We start from the raw sequence: 13,651 nt of genomic DNA on the forward strand, positions 1-13,651 counted from the left end.
ATCATCATGTAATATATCACAGTCCTAATCAGACTGTTGTAGAACAGTAAACATTATGGTGTGGTACTATCATCATGTAATATATCACAGTCCCAATCAGACTGTTGTAGAACAGTAAACATTATGGTGTGGCACTATCATCATGTAATATATCATAGTCCCAATCAGACTGTTGTAGAACAGTAAACATTATGGTGTGGTACTATCGTCATGTAATATATCACAGTCCCAATCAGACTGTTGTAGAACAGTAAACATTATGGTGTGGCACTATCGTCATGTAATATATCACAGTCCTAATCAGACTGTTGTAGAACAGTAAACATTATGGTGTGGTACTATCATCATGTAATATATCACAGTCCTAATCAGACTGTTGTAGAACAGTAAACATTATGGTGTGCCACTATCGTCATGTAATATATCACAGTCCCAATCAGACTGTTGTAGAACAGTAAACATTATGGTGTGGCACTATCATCATGTAATATATCACAGTCCTAATCAGACTGTTGTAGAACAGTAAACATTATGGTGTGGTACTATCATCATGTAATATATCACAGTCCTAATCAGACTGTTGTAGAACAGTAAACATTATGGTGTGGCACTATCATCATGTAATATATCACAGTCCCAATCAGACTGTTGTAGAACAGTAAACATTATGGTGTGGCACTATCATCATGTAATATATCATAGTCCCAATCAGACTGTTGTAGAACAGTAAACATTATGGTGTGGTACTATCATCATGTAATATATCACAGTCCTAATCAGACTGTTGTAGAACAGAAAACGATTGTCCTGACAGTTTCAAGGCAAGGCAGTCGAAGATCCACATACCATTCCTGCTATGTCTTGGAATCTTGGAAACGCTGTGAATATTTCAGAGGACTTCACTGGGTCATGAACCATCTTTTGGCGATAGGTAGAAGGTCTGCATCATCTTCTCCTTTACAATTGCTTCATCAGCTTTATGCTTCATCAGTGCAATGGCCTCACAACACAGGCTTTCTGTTGTTGGACAGTTTTCCTCTCTGAAGAGGCCTCTACCAGCTTTTGAACTACCTGTAACATGGTGAAATTTTTACAGATTACTGGGGTTGTAAGAAACTCTGCAAGGATGGCCATGCATGCAGTTAAGTCACCAGATAAAAAGTAGGATTTATTTGACTCAGGATTTATTTGACTCAGAAACAGAATTAATACTAAGAAATACTAAAGAGTAAGAGACTAAGAAACACTTGCTTATACAGATGTTTACATACAATTATGTTTACGTTTACGTTTACGTTTTAGTCATTTAGCAGACGCTCTTATCCAGAGCGACTTACAGTAGTGAATGCATACATTTCAAACATTTTTTTTTTCCGTATTATTCTCTGGTCATGTGTCATGAAGGAGACTAACTACAATCAGAATCACTTACACGTCAGTGACTGACTCATGGTCTTCTGTCGTCCCTCTGATGCTTCCCTTTGAACACATTTCAGTCTCCATGCTAGATATCCACTCCCATCTTCTGCATTGTAATAATGCTCCTAAAGTAAAGTATATTTCCGTTTGAGTGAGCAGGTTAAAATATCTTCATATTCATTTTTATCCTTAAAACTACAGATGAACATAGATGAAGATTTTCTCATTCAACAGGTCTGACCCTCACAGTGCAGAACTTAACTGGGCTTTTATACCACCAGAGTTGAGCTTAGGAGAGACAGCAGAGATGGTGGGCATATAGACATGTTAACAGATCTTTAGTTTCACTAAAAACATCACCAAACAGTAAAACAACTATTTAAATATTGACATTCCGAAAAAAATTCAAGGTGTAAGAGTCCCAGAGAGTTAAAAAGGTTGGACTTTGGTTTTAATGTACTTACATAACCAAACTTGCTCCTAGGATCGGCCAGGTATGGGAACAAGGCAATGATGCCCTTTGCGTAGTCCTCTTTAACACACCTTGAAGGACTTGCCCTAGACAAACACACTTTACTGTTTGAGTTCCAAACAAAAGTATTGATGTGCAAATCACAACTTCTGCTAAAAATGTTGTTAGGTGGTAAGGTATGTAATGAGCATATGACGTATACCCATGTTCACTTGTCATTTGTGCAACCAATATCTTGACCATATCGCGTCTTCTGCTATCTGTTAGGCTTTTTGTCCGAGCATACTCATTCATGATCCTCTCTCCTTCAGGTTTGTTCTTCAGAATGTCTTCAATCATCTAAGTCGGAGTAATTTAAAAAGGGAACACACTAACACTTTTAAAACAGCAATGAAATAGCAAGTATAATAAAACACACCATGATCACCCTTTCACAACTTTCATTGATGTAATTTATCACTCAATCTTCAAGTTTGGCATTTGTTTAATCTGTACATTTTCAGTACTTTCATGAGATAGACGATTATCCTCACCTGTCTTTCTTGTAGCAGGACTCTGCTGCAATATAATAGTGTCATCGGAGTCCCCCTCATTGTCTCCACTGTATTTTGATAAGGAGCTGCTTGCAGAGGAGCTCAACGAATCTAGCAATCATGTTAACATTTAACTGGTGTGATTAACACTGTAATTATAACACAATTTAGGTGGAAACATCCATTATTATGATTAGAGGACTTTTGTTAATGACAAGTGGAATGCAAAAATGTAACATTTTGAATTGACTAGGCCCACTACTGTTCTAAAAGGGGTGGGAGAGGTGAGCACAGAAACAAAGATCATTTTAAAATATCAAAATGAGAAAAGAAATCAGCAGATATATCTGCTTGTCTCACATATTCAGAACATGTGTTAGACTAGCCAGGACTGTATGGATGAATGTGAAGCTCTAAGCTAATAAGCAACTCACCATCAGGATTTGGGTCTTGGGGTAAACAAATCTCCAGCACACCAAGGTCTTGTTTCTTTAGAAGAAACTCAAACACCTCTAGTCTAGCTCTAAAGTTCAGAGTAAAACACACGTGTTGCACCGCCCAAACTGCTCTAAAACTGTCCATCAGCTCTGTTCAGAGTAAAATGCACGTGTCGCACCGACCAAACTGCAGCTAAAAACTGTCTAATAGCTCTAAACTTGAGTGAAACACACATGTAGCACAGACCAACTGCCGCTAACTGTCTGCTAACAGCTCGCTTTTCAGAGTAAAACACATGTTGCACTGACTAACCTGCTGGCAGTAGTCAGTAAAGTCCGCTAGCTACTGATAATAGCTAATACCGCTCTGTTGAAAATTTAAAACAGGTGATGCACCGATCCATCGGGCGTACATACTGTCCATGAACCACTAAAAGTGGTATAACTTAATGTTACTGTAGCCAGCTAGCTAATTAGCTCTAGCTAGATGCTCACATTAGCATCTGACTATGCAAGTCGTGCAGTAACAGTAAGCCTACACTACAATGCTAGCTAGCTGTAATGTTGCTCAATAGTTTTAATTTGGACACAAAGTTAACCAAAGCAGTGAACTTACCTGGAATTCTAATTAAGTATAGAAATGAAGAAATTCTGTGGTTCTGTGAATTACTTCTGATGTTCGGCGGATCCTCGCTCTCGATCTGTCTACTCTTTCCATTCGCGAGACACTTGCAAATGGACAATTGCGGCAAAATCTAAATTTAACCAACATTAGTGATTGTGGTCATGCTGTTTTACTCCAATAGAATTTAATCTGTATTTCTGCTCCCACTCTAGCGGCCGCTGGTAATAATTACACTCTAAAATGATTTAATTTGACTACTTGAGAGGAAAATAATTTTAACTCCGGAAAAAACATTCTCCAGTTTTTACTGTGTACAGACAGTGTTGTAGCAATGTGCAAATACAATGCCCTCTGTAGTTATTGAGACAGTGAGGCATTTCTTTCTGCTTTTGGCTCTATACTCGAAAAATTTGGATTTGAAATCAAAAAAGTTTAGGGGAGCAATAGTATTGGGACAAATTCACTTATTTTTTATTTTATTTAACCTTTATTTAAACATTGAGTCACATTGAGATCAAAAATCAATTTTACAAGAAAGCCCTGTATACATTACAATAAAAACAGAATAATAAAATATACGTATGTGTATAAAACAATATAATTCAGCACACAATAACAAATTAAACATATTTAAAAAACAATCACATTCAACTACATAGAGGTCCTCAATCAATCATTTAAACAGCCTGAGTGGCACCAGCACATATAACTGCACTGAACTCTGCAGATTGTTCCACAAATTACAGGCAAATAATCTAAACGCAGATATTATGTGTATTGAAGTAGTTAAAAGTTACATGTTTGGTCCCATATTCGTAGCACGCAATGACTACATCAAGCTTGTGCCGCTACAAATTTGTTGAATGCATTTGCTGTTTGTTTTGGTTGTGTTTCAGATTGTTGTTCGCAATAGAAATGAATGGTAAATAATGTATTGTCACTTTTATTGTAAATAAGAATAGAATATGTTTCTAAACACTTCTACATTAATGTGGATGCTACCATTATTACAGATAATCCCGAATAAATCGTGAATAATAATAATAATGAGGAGTGAGAAAGTTGCAGACACACAAATATCATACCCCCAAGACATGCTAACCTCTCACCATGACAATAACAGGGGAGGTTAGCATGATATTTGTGAGTCTGTAACTTTCTCACTCGTCATTATTCACGATTCATTAAGGATTATCCGTAATCATGGCATCCACATTCATGTAGAAATGTTTAGAAACATATTATATTCTTATTTACAATAAAAGTGACTCTAAAATGACACTATGGTCCGTGTGGCGGTTGGTAGAGTATGGCGCTTGCAATGCCAGGGTTGTGGGTTCGATTCCCCACGGGGGACCATTATAAAGTACGAAAAATGTATGCACTCATTACTGTAAATCACTCTGGATAAGAGCATCTGCTAAATTACTAAAATGTAAATGCATTAGGGGCGGCAGGGAGCCTAGTGGTTAGAGCGTTGGGCCAGTAACCGCTAGATCAAATCCCAGAGCTGACAAGGTAAAAATCTGTCTTTCTGTCTCTGAACAAGGCAGTTAACCCACTTTTCCTAGGCCGTCATTGTAAATAAGAATTTGTTCTTAACTGACTTGCTTATGGTACAATATTTACCATTCATTTCTATTAGGAACAAAATGATCTGAAACACAACTAAAACAAATAGCAAGTGCATCCAACAAGTTTGTAGAGTCACAAGCTTGATGTAATCATTGCGTACTAGGAATATTGGACCAAATACTAAACTGTTTACTACTTTTAATAGACATATGAGGGAATTTATCCCAATACCATTGCTCCCCTAAAATGGGGGGACTATGTACAAAACTGCTGTAAATTCTACACGATTCACCCTGTATGGATGAAAACATACTCAAATTAAAGCTGACAGTCTGCACTTTAACCTCAGTCATTGTTTGATTTCAAATCCAAACTTTTGAAGTAAAAGAAAAAAGTAAAAGTATGAAAGGGAAAATAAATTGACAGATAATATAGTATGTATTTACAATGGTGTTTGTTGTTCACTGGTTGCCCTTTTCTTGTGGCAACAGGTCAGAAATATTGCTACTGTGATTGCACACTGTGCTATTTCACCTAATAGATATGGGAGTTTATCAAATTTGGACATGTTTTCGAATTCTTTGTGGGTCTATGTAATCTGAGGGAAATATGTGTCTCTAATATGGTCGTACATTTGGCAGAAGGTTATGAAGTGCAGCTCAGTTTCCACCTAATTTTATGGGCAGTGTGCACATAGCTTATCTTCTCTCAAGAGCCAGGTCTGCCTACAGCGGCCTCTCTCAATAGCAAGGCTATGTTCACTGAGTCTGTTCATAGTTAAAGCTTTCCTTAATTTTGGGTCACAGTGGTCAGGTATTCTGCTCTGTGTACTCTTTCTTTAAGGCCTAATAGCATTCCTCTCTCTCGCTCTCTCTCTCAATATGTGTTAGTGAAACTGCCGGCTGTTGCATGGGAATCGCTCCTATACAGGCCGCCCCCTCCCACTGTGAGAGGTGTTTAGATTGCCTAGTCCCCCCCTCCACCACTCCTCTCTCTGTGCATCTATTTGATGTGAAAGTTGAGGAGCAGGGAGGAGGGGTGTGGGGGGAGTTACCCTGATTGTTTGGGGGGGGGGGGGCATCCTGATTCCTCCCTTAATGTGTGGACCAATCAACGGTACCTTTATTAGAGGAGGCCTGGATTGGTCATTCTCTGGTCTTGCCTATTCGCTGACACTTTACTCAATGCTACCATGGTCCCACCCCATCTGCCTCAGTCTCTTTCCCCCAATAAATCCCTATTTGGCTTTGTCTTTGGAGCTTGACTAATTATCCTTGTTTGTTCCCTTTATGTGGATCCAGTCATGTGTTGTTGACTCCGTGGGCTGGGTTGAGGAGAATCATTCCACCATTTGCCACTTAATTACGTGAAGGTCAGAATCCTTTGCTCAGCTCAGGAACTAACAAGCAGAATCTAACATCCTATTTTACCGTTTCTTTTGGTCTTCTGAGAGACCCTCTGTGACTTTAGACTAAACTTATGGTCAGCTATAAGGTAAATAAATGATCATCACTGCACATAGATATAACACTTAATGACTGAGGAAATGAATGCTGCACCAAGCACTAATGCTTTATCATTTATAGAGACAAAATCAGAGGTTTTCATTGAGGTCTTTGCTCTCACTCTCTTTTCTACAAGTCTCCTCTGTCCCCTAAGCAACAGAGGAATTTGGTGCGAGTACTGTATTTGCGCAAAGGTGGGGAAAGCAGTGTGTGTGTGTGTGTGTGTGTGTGTGTGTGTGTGTGTGTGTGTGTGTGTGTCAAAGGTAACCATCGGCATGATTTCCTGAATATCATGCCCTGCTGAGAAAGTTCACTCTCTATCTCCTCTCTTTCTCCCTCTATTTTCTCCTCCCTCTTTGACATGCTAAATCTGCTGATTTTATTTTTCTTCCTCCTGCGGAGAGGAAGTGTCCTTTTCAAGGGTCTCTGCTTTCCCCCTGACTGACTAAACCCTACCTCTGTTTGGATTGTTGTTCTATTTCAAACAAAAGACGGAGGCGGGATTACCATTTCACTTCCTTTCATACTCTACCTTTCAAGTGGTGCAGCAGCTAAGGAATTTGAGTCCCCACCACTGGCCTGGCTGGGTGCTTTCCATTTTCTTGAACAGAACTCTTTAAACTACTAGTGTGGATGCATTTGGACCTGAAGTACTGGGATTGAGGTCTTTTTGGAAATATGTTAGGCTGATTTTGTGGCTTCAAGGCCTGTATTCACAAAGAGGCTATAGGATCAGTTTTGCCTTTTAGATCATAATGAACAAGATTCTACAGGGGAGGACCTGATTCCAGATCAGCCCTTCTACTTTGAGATTGCTTTGTGAATACGTTGACATCTTGTTAATGGTTCTCAGCCTTTTTGTTTCACGTCCTGGCGCTAACTTTCTGCCTCATTTAGCTCATGTCAATTCACTGTGTTCTCCTCCCCCGATCTGGCATTCATTCAGTGGGTTAGCTCTCAGAAGAAAACTTTGACCAACCACTCTGTTTGACTTCATCACAAATTCCTAATTTACCCAAACAAAATCTGGTAGTATATTTGTTCAGACAATTACCCAAAATCGATCAGATATTCATGAAGTTTTCACACATACTTGATCTTCGGCCTTGGTTCTTGTGGTGGAGAGTGGAAACCAGGGGGTGGGATGGGCTGTCAGCCTCCTACCCAGAGCAATCCACTGGTTCTGTGTTCCCATTGATCTTCTAACAGCCTTGTCCATATATAATGACAGACTGGGGTTTGATGGAGGGCTTACATCGCTCCAATCTCCTGCCATTAGGGTTACATTGTTGCTTTCATAGCACCCCCATCCTTAAGAAAATGTTCTTTTTTCGTTTTTGAATGTTCACTATAGGAAGTCATAAGGCAAGTTTAGTGCTATTCCTGTAGCACTTATACCTCAACTTAAACCGTTGAGGTATACGGCTTTATAACTTGTTATAGCCTAAGCATGTATGCAGGCTTTAAGTGAAGTGTTAATGGACCCTGCACTCAACATAAAACAATTTCTGTTCTGTCAGTGCAATTAGCAATCTTTTAATGAGTAAAGGACAGTGAGAGAGTTCAGGGTGACTCTTTTATCTGCCAGGCTGAGTGGCTTTAGCAGTTCATCAAATTCTTTGCGGATGCTGACAAAGAAAGCTGTATGGTGGGCCAGGCCCGTCAGTAGAGAATAGAGGCTAATTCGCCCCTGTAGTTAAGGCTGAAGCAGCTGAAATGGAGTGCTGTGTATAGTGGGCCTGGCAGATATTTTTAAACGTTTTTATTTTTATTGAACCTTTATTTTACCAGATAGGCCAGTTGAGAACAAGTTTTCATTTACAACTGCGACCTGGCCAACATAGAGCAAAGCATTACGACACAAACCACAACACAGAGTTACACATGGAATAAACAATCGTACAGTCAATAACACAATAGAAAAGTCTATATACAGTGTGTGCAAATGTAGTAAGATTAGGGCGGTAAGGCAAAAAATAGGCCATAGTGGCGAAATAATTACAATTTAGCTACTAAACATTGTCTTCCGACAGATGGCGTCATTCTATCACGGTGCATTGCCACAAGCTATTTGTGATTGAGGTGAATTAGACTGCTATCTAGGCCTACTGACTGACTTTGTGCTGAGTGATGTGGCGTTAGTGTCCATACAGACTGGTTAGCAGACAGTCAGTGTCCTGGGGGATCCTTGTCACTCCAACCAGCGACAGAGTCGTTTGCCCCTATCAGTGTGAGCCTCTTCTCTCTGTCACTCACCCAGACGCCCAAACAACAGCCCATTTCTACTTCCCTTATCACTCTGCCCGACGGGGTCGCAGGGTCAGAGCCACACTGAGCATGTCCAGCTATTCACTGTATTGATTTTAATTTTTGGGATGATTTGACGGTTTGTGTGTGGGAGGGAGAAAAGAGAACTGGGGGGGTTGAGATTGAAGATGTAGAGTGATAAAGAGATAGAAGTCTGACTGGCAGTGAATGGAGGGAGATGTAGCCCTCCTCTTCTCTTCTCCATTCTCTGGCTCTATAACTGAAGGAGCCCCAACCCCAGCTCCAGTCCCCCTCTCTGACTGCCATTCAGGCCCATCGATCGGCCTCCCATCCCGGGCACCCCAGGGGAGGCCAGGGCCCAGGCGCTGGTTGCCTCCTTTGTGGGGGTTCCACCAGTTATCCAGTTCAGACTGACGGCTGACAGCGCTGATAAAAACATGTCCCCCTCTCCTCCTGTCCTGTATTGTCCACAGCAGACATGCTGTTCACAATGTGTAACCTTTAGATAGCTGGCTAGACTGTAACCCTCCTGCTGCAGACGATTATCAGTGGAGGTGGGATACAGTTTCAGAATTTGACCCCTCCACTGAGCCCTTTCATCGTCAGTGTCCTGACACTCAGAGGCTACACTAGGCTTCATATTAGAGAAAATACATGCTTGAGACAATGGAGTGAGGGTTAGGATTGATCTTAAGACATCACACTGCAGTGGCCGGATGTGGTCTAGGCTCTATGAGTGCTGCGAAATGCAGTTGCTCTAAAGCCTGCCAGCATATCCTTCGACCCCAACCCACACGATCAAAGAAGGTCCTTTTATGAAGGATTATCAGAGCTTTATATTACAAACATCTAGTTATTTAATTGAAAATCCCATTTTGAATTATTATAATTTTTCCAATCAGAAATGCCTTCTTGAACATGTGAACATTCATGTACCTTAATTACATACTCGTATGGCATCTGTAAGTAGGAATAACAATGTGAAATGATGAGCCTAGTTTAGTCAAGGAGAGAGTACTGAGCTATACAGGGAGAAAGAAAGGATCCTTCCTGGCTAGTCATGATTGGCTGAGATAATGGAGTGGTTGGACATGCCAAAAGATGAGTCCTGGTTGGTTTGTCACGTCACAGAATTCTGTCTATAACAGAATGTAGGCTTCCCTAGTCAGAATATAGATCATCTTTGCTACCGCACATTTTTGGAAATATGCACTGCAAAAGTGTTGCTACAGCTCTCAAAAATATTGTTGCCCTGAATTTAGCTGGGTTTAAGTAGAGAGACTGCTTTCTGGAGGACAATGCCATGCCGACTCACATGCGTTTACATGTGTGGGTCGGTGAGGCTGAAGTTCAAGAGGGTGTGAACGATGCTGAATGGGCTTAAACAAAGAAGAGCTCTCTAGGAAGTGTGAAAATCTCATCAAAACTTTCAAAGGGCATTTGCTACTACTTGTCTCTTAAGTGGGATAACAAGTTTATCAACTTTTAAAGCAGCATAACTTTCCTCCAACTACAGTGTATGATATACCACTTTGAAGACGGAGTCTGTACTTTCATAAAAAACAAAAAACAAACACTTTAATTTGATGTAAGCCTCAATAGAGAGTTCTGGACACATTTGTATTATTGTTCCTTGTTTTTCGATCCTCTGTAACCTCACTGACCCTCTTTAACCCTCGATGTCATCTCTCTGTGTCCTACCCCAGGGAGGAGAGGGAGCGTTGGATCCGGGCAAAGTATGAACAGAAGCTGTTCCTTATGGATGTCCCCCAGTCAGACGTGCCCCTGGGGCAGCAGCTGCTTCGGGCTGTGGTGGAGGACGACCTGAGGCTGGTGGTGTTGCTGCTGGCCCACGGCACCAAGGAGGAGGTCAACGAGACGTACGGGGACGGGGACGGACGCACTGCCCTGCACCTGTCCTGCGCCATGGCCAATGTGGTCATCACCCAGCTTCTCATCTGGGTGAGTAGGTTGGGCTTCGAGAGAGGATTGTTTTCAACCTTGATTAATGATGAATGATCTTCTTGGTTGAATAAAGGTGGAATGATTCTAAATAAGATAAGATGGTTAAAGAGTTAAATAGATAGGGAACATGTTATGGTCAGGGCCAGGAGTGTGTTCTGAGCATGTGACATGACCAGGAAAAACTCTTTGCTGTGGATGAAAATGGAGTACTTTGTGAGAATCAAACAATATACTGAACTAGCTAGAACACAATGTCAACTACACCTCTCTCTCTCTGTCCAGTCCACTTCTCGTCCTCCTCCTCCTCACACTTCTCCTCTGTTCCCTCAGTATGGTGTGGATGTGAAGAGTCGGGACGCGCGCGGCCAGACGCCGCTGTCCTGCGCCCGGCGGGCAGGAAGCCAGGAGTGTTCTGACATCCTGCTCCAGCACGGCTGCCCCAATGACCCCGTCAGCAGCCTGACCACACCCAACATGAGCCGCAGAAACCCCGATGTTAACCCTAACCCTAACGTCAACAATAACAACGCCCTCGATGAACTCAACCGCAGTGTCAGTATCATGTAGGACCAGGAGTGGATCTGACCGGAGCGGACCGGACTCACGGATCACCAAGGCCCCTGAACATACACATACTGTGTCCCCATAGACTAGTGATCATACTACTTTCCCAGTGCACAGTCCTCATTCTCCTCTTACTCTCCTTCATATTGTATAACCTAGACTGAGTAACTGACAGTGGAGTTTTTTTTGTTGGCGCAACAGACAGGATAGAGATATTCCACGACACTGAGAGAGGTGCTTACCTGGTGGACATTGTATATTGTATTTGTTTTGTTGTTTTTCTCATATCATCACCACAGAGGTGCATCTCTGTCAGAAACGATCATGATCAGCTTTAAAGCTTGTTATTGTTATTAAGCATCAACCAAATGAATGGCTCAAGATTTCTTTGTGTTTTTGGCATTCACCCCTCCTCTCCCCACTCTGTACTAAAACATTTCCTCTCAGGTCTTCATCTGTTGGAGCCAGACTGGGTTTTTAGTCTACTGTTATATGAAATGACTAATTCCATCCATTCATGCTTCCATGCCTACATGGAGAAAGATAAACACCTTCGTAACATTTTGCATTAGATACTCTAAAGGAACTTCTATGTTGGATGCAGAGCGCATGGTAAGTGATACCATGCATAGTCATACAGGAAAGAAACTATTACTATCGATAATGTAATAGAGTTTACGACACGTAAGGCCCTCCATAATCCATGTCCCACCAATATCACAATTATTAAGGTTCTATTTGACCCAGTTATTATTGGTACTATTAAGTTATCAAACTCTTGACATGCCATTCATGTACAAAAGCATGTCTAGATGGAAGGTTGAAAATGATTGAAATACTTTACTTAGGGGCAAAAGGTTTAAACCACAATTTGAGATTTAAGAAATTATTGCACAATGGGAGAATTTTGGGAGATAGTAAATTGATTCATTTGTTGCACTTGCAAATCATCCATTATTATAAGGGAAATGATGGGTCGGTTTTATGAGCACGGGACCGAATGTTTTTTTGTAAAGATTCCTTTTCAATCAGAAATCTTTCACAGGTATGATTGAAGGAAGGAAATTGTATCATTAAGACATCTTTGTTGGAGTAATTTCTGAACGGGTTGAAGAGTGTTGATAATTACTTGACACATCACATATCCTAACCCAATTTTCAAACTACTACAGGCGTAATGGAATGTCTGTTCACCTCCTGTGGCCGAAGGCCCTGTATATTGGCACTCATGATACTATTTCTTCTGTTGTGGCTGTGAACTATGTGGTGCGTGTGCTTATGTATGAGTGTGTGAGTGAAAGAGAGAGAGCAAGCGACTGAGTAAATCTGTGTAAGGACACCATTGGGAGAAAAGGTTAACATTTATAGTTGTTTGACTAAAATATGTTTTCAAGTGTACAGACCTAAAGTAGCTCTTCCTCCTATAAGATTTATCCTGAAACATTGTGGATTAACTTCCTCTCCAACTGACGTGACTAAACAACCATCCTTACTCAATGGACCTAACCAAGTACATTCAAGTGTCAAACTGTTGAGATGGCGACTGAACGGGTCAAGAAGGGATGAAGAGAAAAGCTGCGATGACTTGAGACACTATAGTAATTCTTCATGATAATATCCTATGTATATATCAGTATTGGGACAAGACAAGATAAAGGTGGAAGGGCTTTGACCATAGGAATATTCAAGTGATATTGGCATAAAGTCGATAGAGACATGTTTTTTTCCTCACTCTTCCGCTGTTTTAATGCTTGAAATTAAAACCCTGTTTTCTGGTCTTTAGTTTTACTGTGGCAGTGTTTATGCTTAAAGGGCAAAGGCTCTTCATATTAACCCTGGTACTTTATCTACATGGTTTTGTTGATTCCCAGCGGGCATAACTGGTTGGAATTATATCAGTTTAACCATATTACAATCTGGTTGTAAACTGGTTGGAATTACATCATTTAAACCAGCTTGGCTCGGTGTATTTCCTCTGTATTTGTAGTTTATTGAAGCTCACAGAATATCAATGGGGCTCCCGAGTAGCGCAGTGGTCTAAGGCACTGCATCTCAATGCACGCTGCGTCACTACAGTCCCTGGTTCGATTCCAGGCTGTATCACATCCGACCGTGATTGGGAGTCCCATAGGGCGGCGCACAATTGGCCCAGCATCGTCCGGGTGTGGATGGGGTAGGCCATCATTGTAAATAAGAATTTGTTCTTAACTGACTTGCCTAGTTAAATAAAGGTTAAATAAATAAAAAAATCAAGATGTGGTCAATCAGGAATAACCTGTAAAATACAG

The 13,651-nt window shown here is 40.9% G+C and overlaps 1 protein-coding gene across 3 annotated transcripts in view; it reads left to right on the forward strand.

Moving 5' to 3' along the window:
* LOC115157183 (arf-GAP with GTPase, ANK repeat and PH domain-containing protein 3) overlaps window positions 1–13,151 on the forward strand; it is a 218,919-nt gene extending 205,768 nt beyond the window's left edge. For all 3 annotated transcript variants that reach the window (XM_029705219.1, XM_029705215.1, XM_029705216.1), the window contains exons 17-18: window positions 10,541–10,796; window positions 11,130–13,151. In XM_029705219.1, coding sequence (XP_029561079.1) covers window positions 10,541–10,796; window positions 11,130–11,366 — 493 coding nt within the window. In that variant the 3' untranslated portion in view covers window positions 11,367–13,151. The remainder of the gene's footprint in view (window positions 1–10,540; window positions 10,797–11,129) is intronic.
* The last annotated feature ends 500 nt before the right edge of the window (window positions 13,152–13,651 follow it).

Source organism: Salmo trutta, chromosome 21 (assembly GCF_901001165.1).
Source record: "Salmo trutta chromosome 21, fSalTru1.1, whole genome shotgun sequence".
NCBI lineage: Eukaryota > Metazoa > Chordata > Actinopteri > Salmoniformes > Salmonidae > Salmo > Salmo trutta.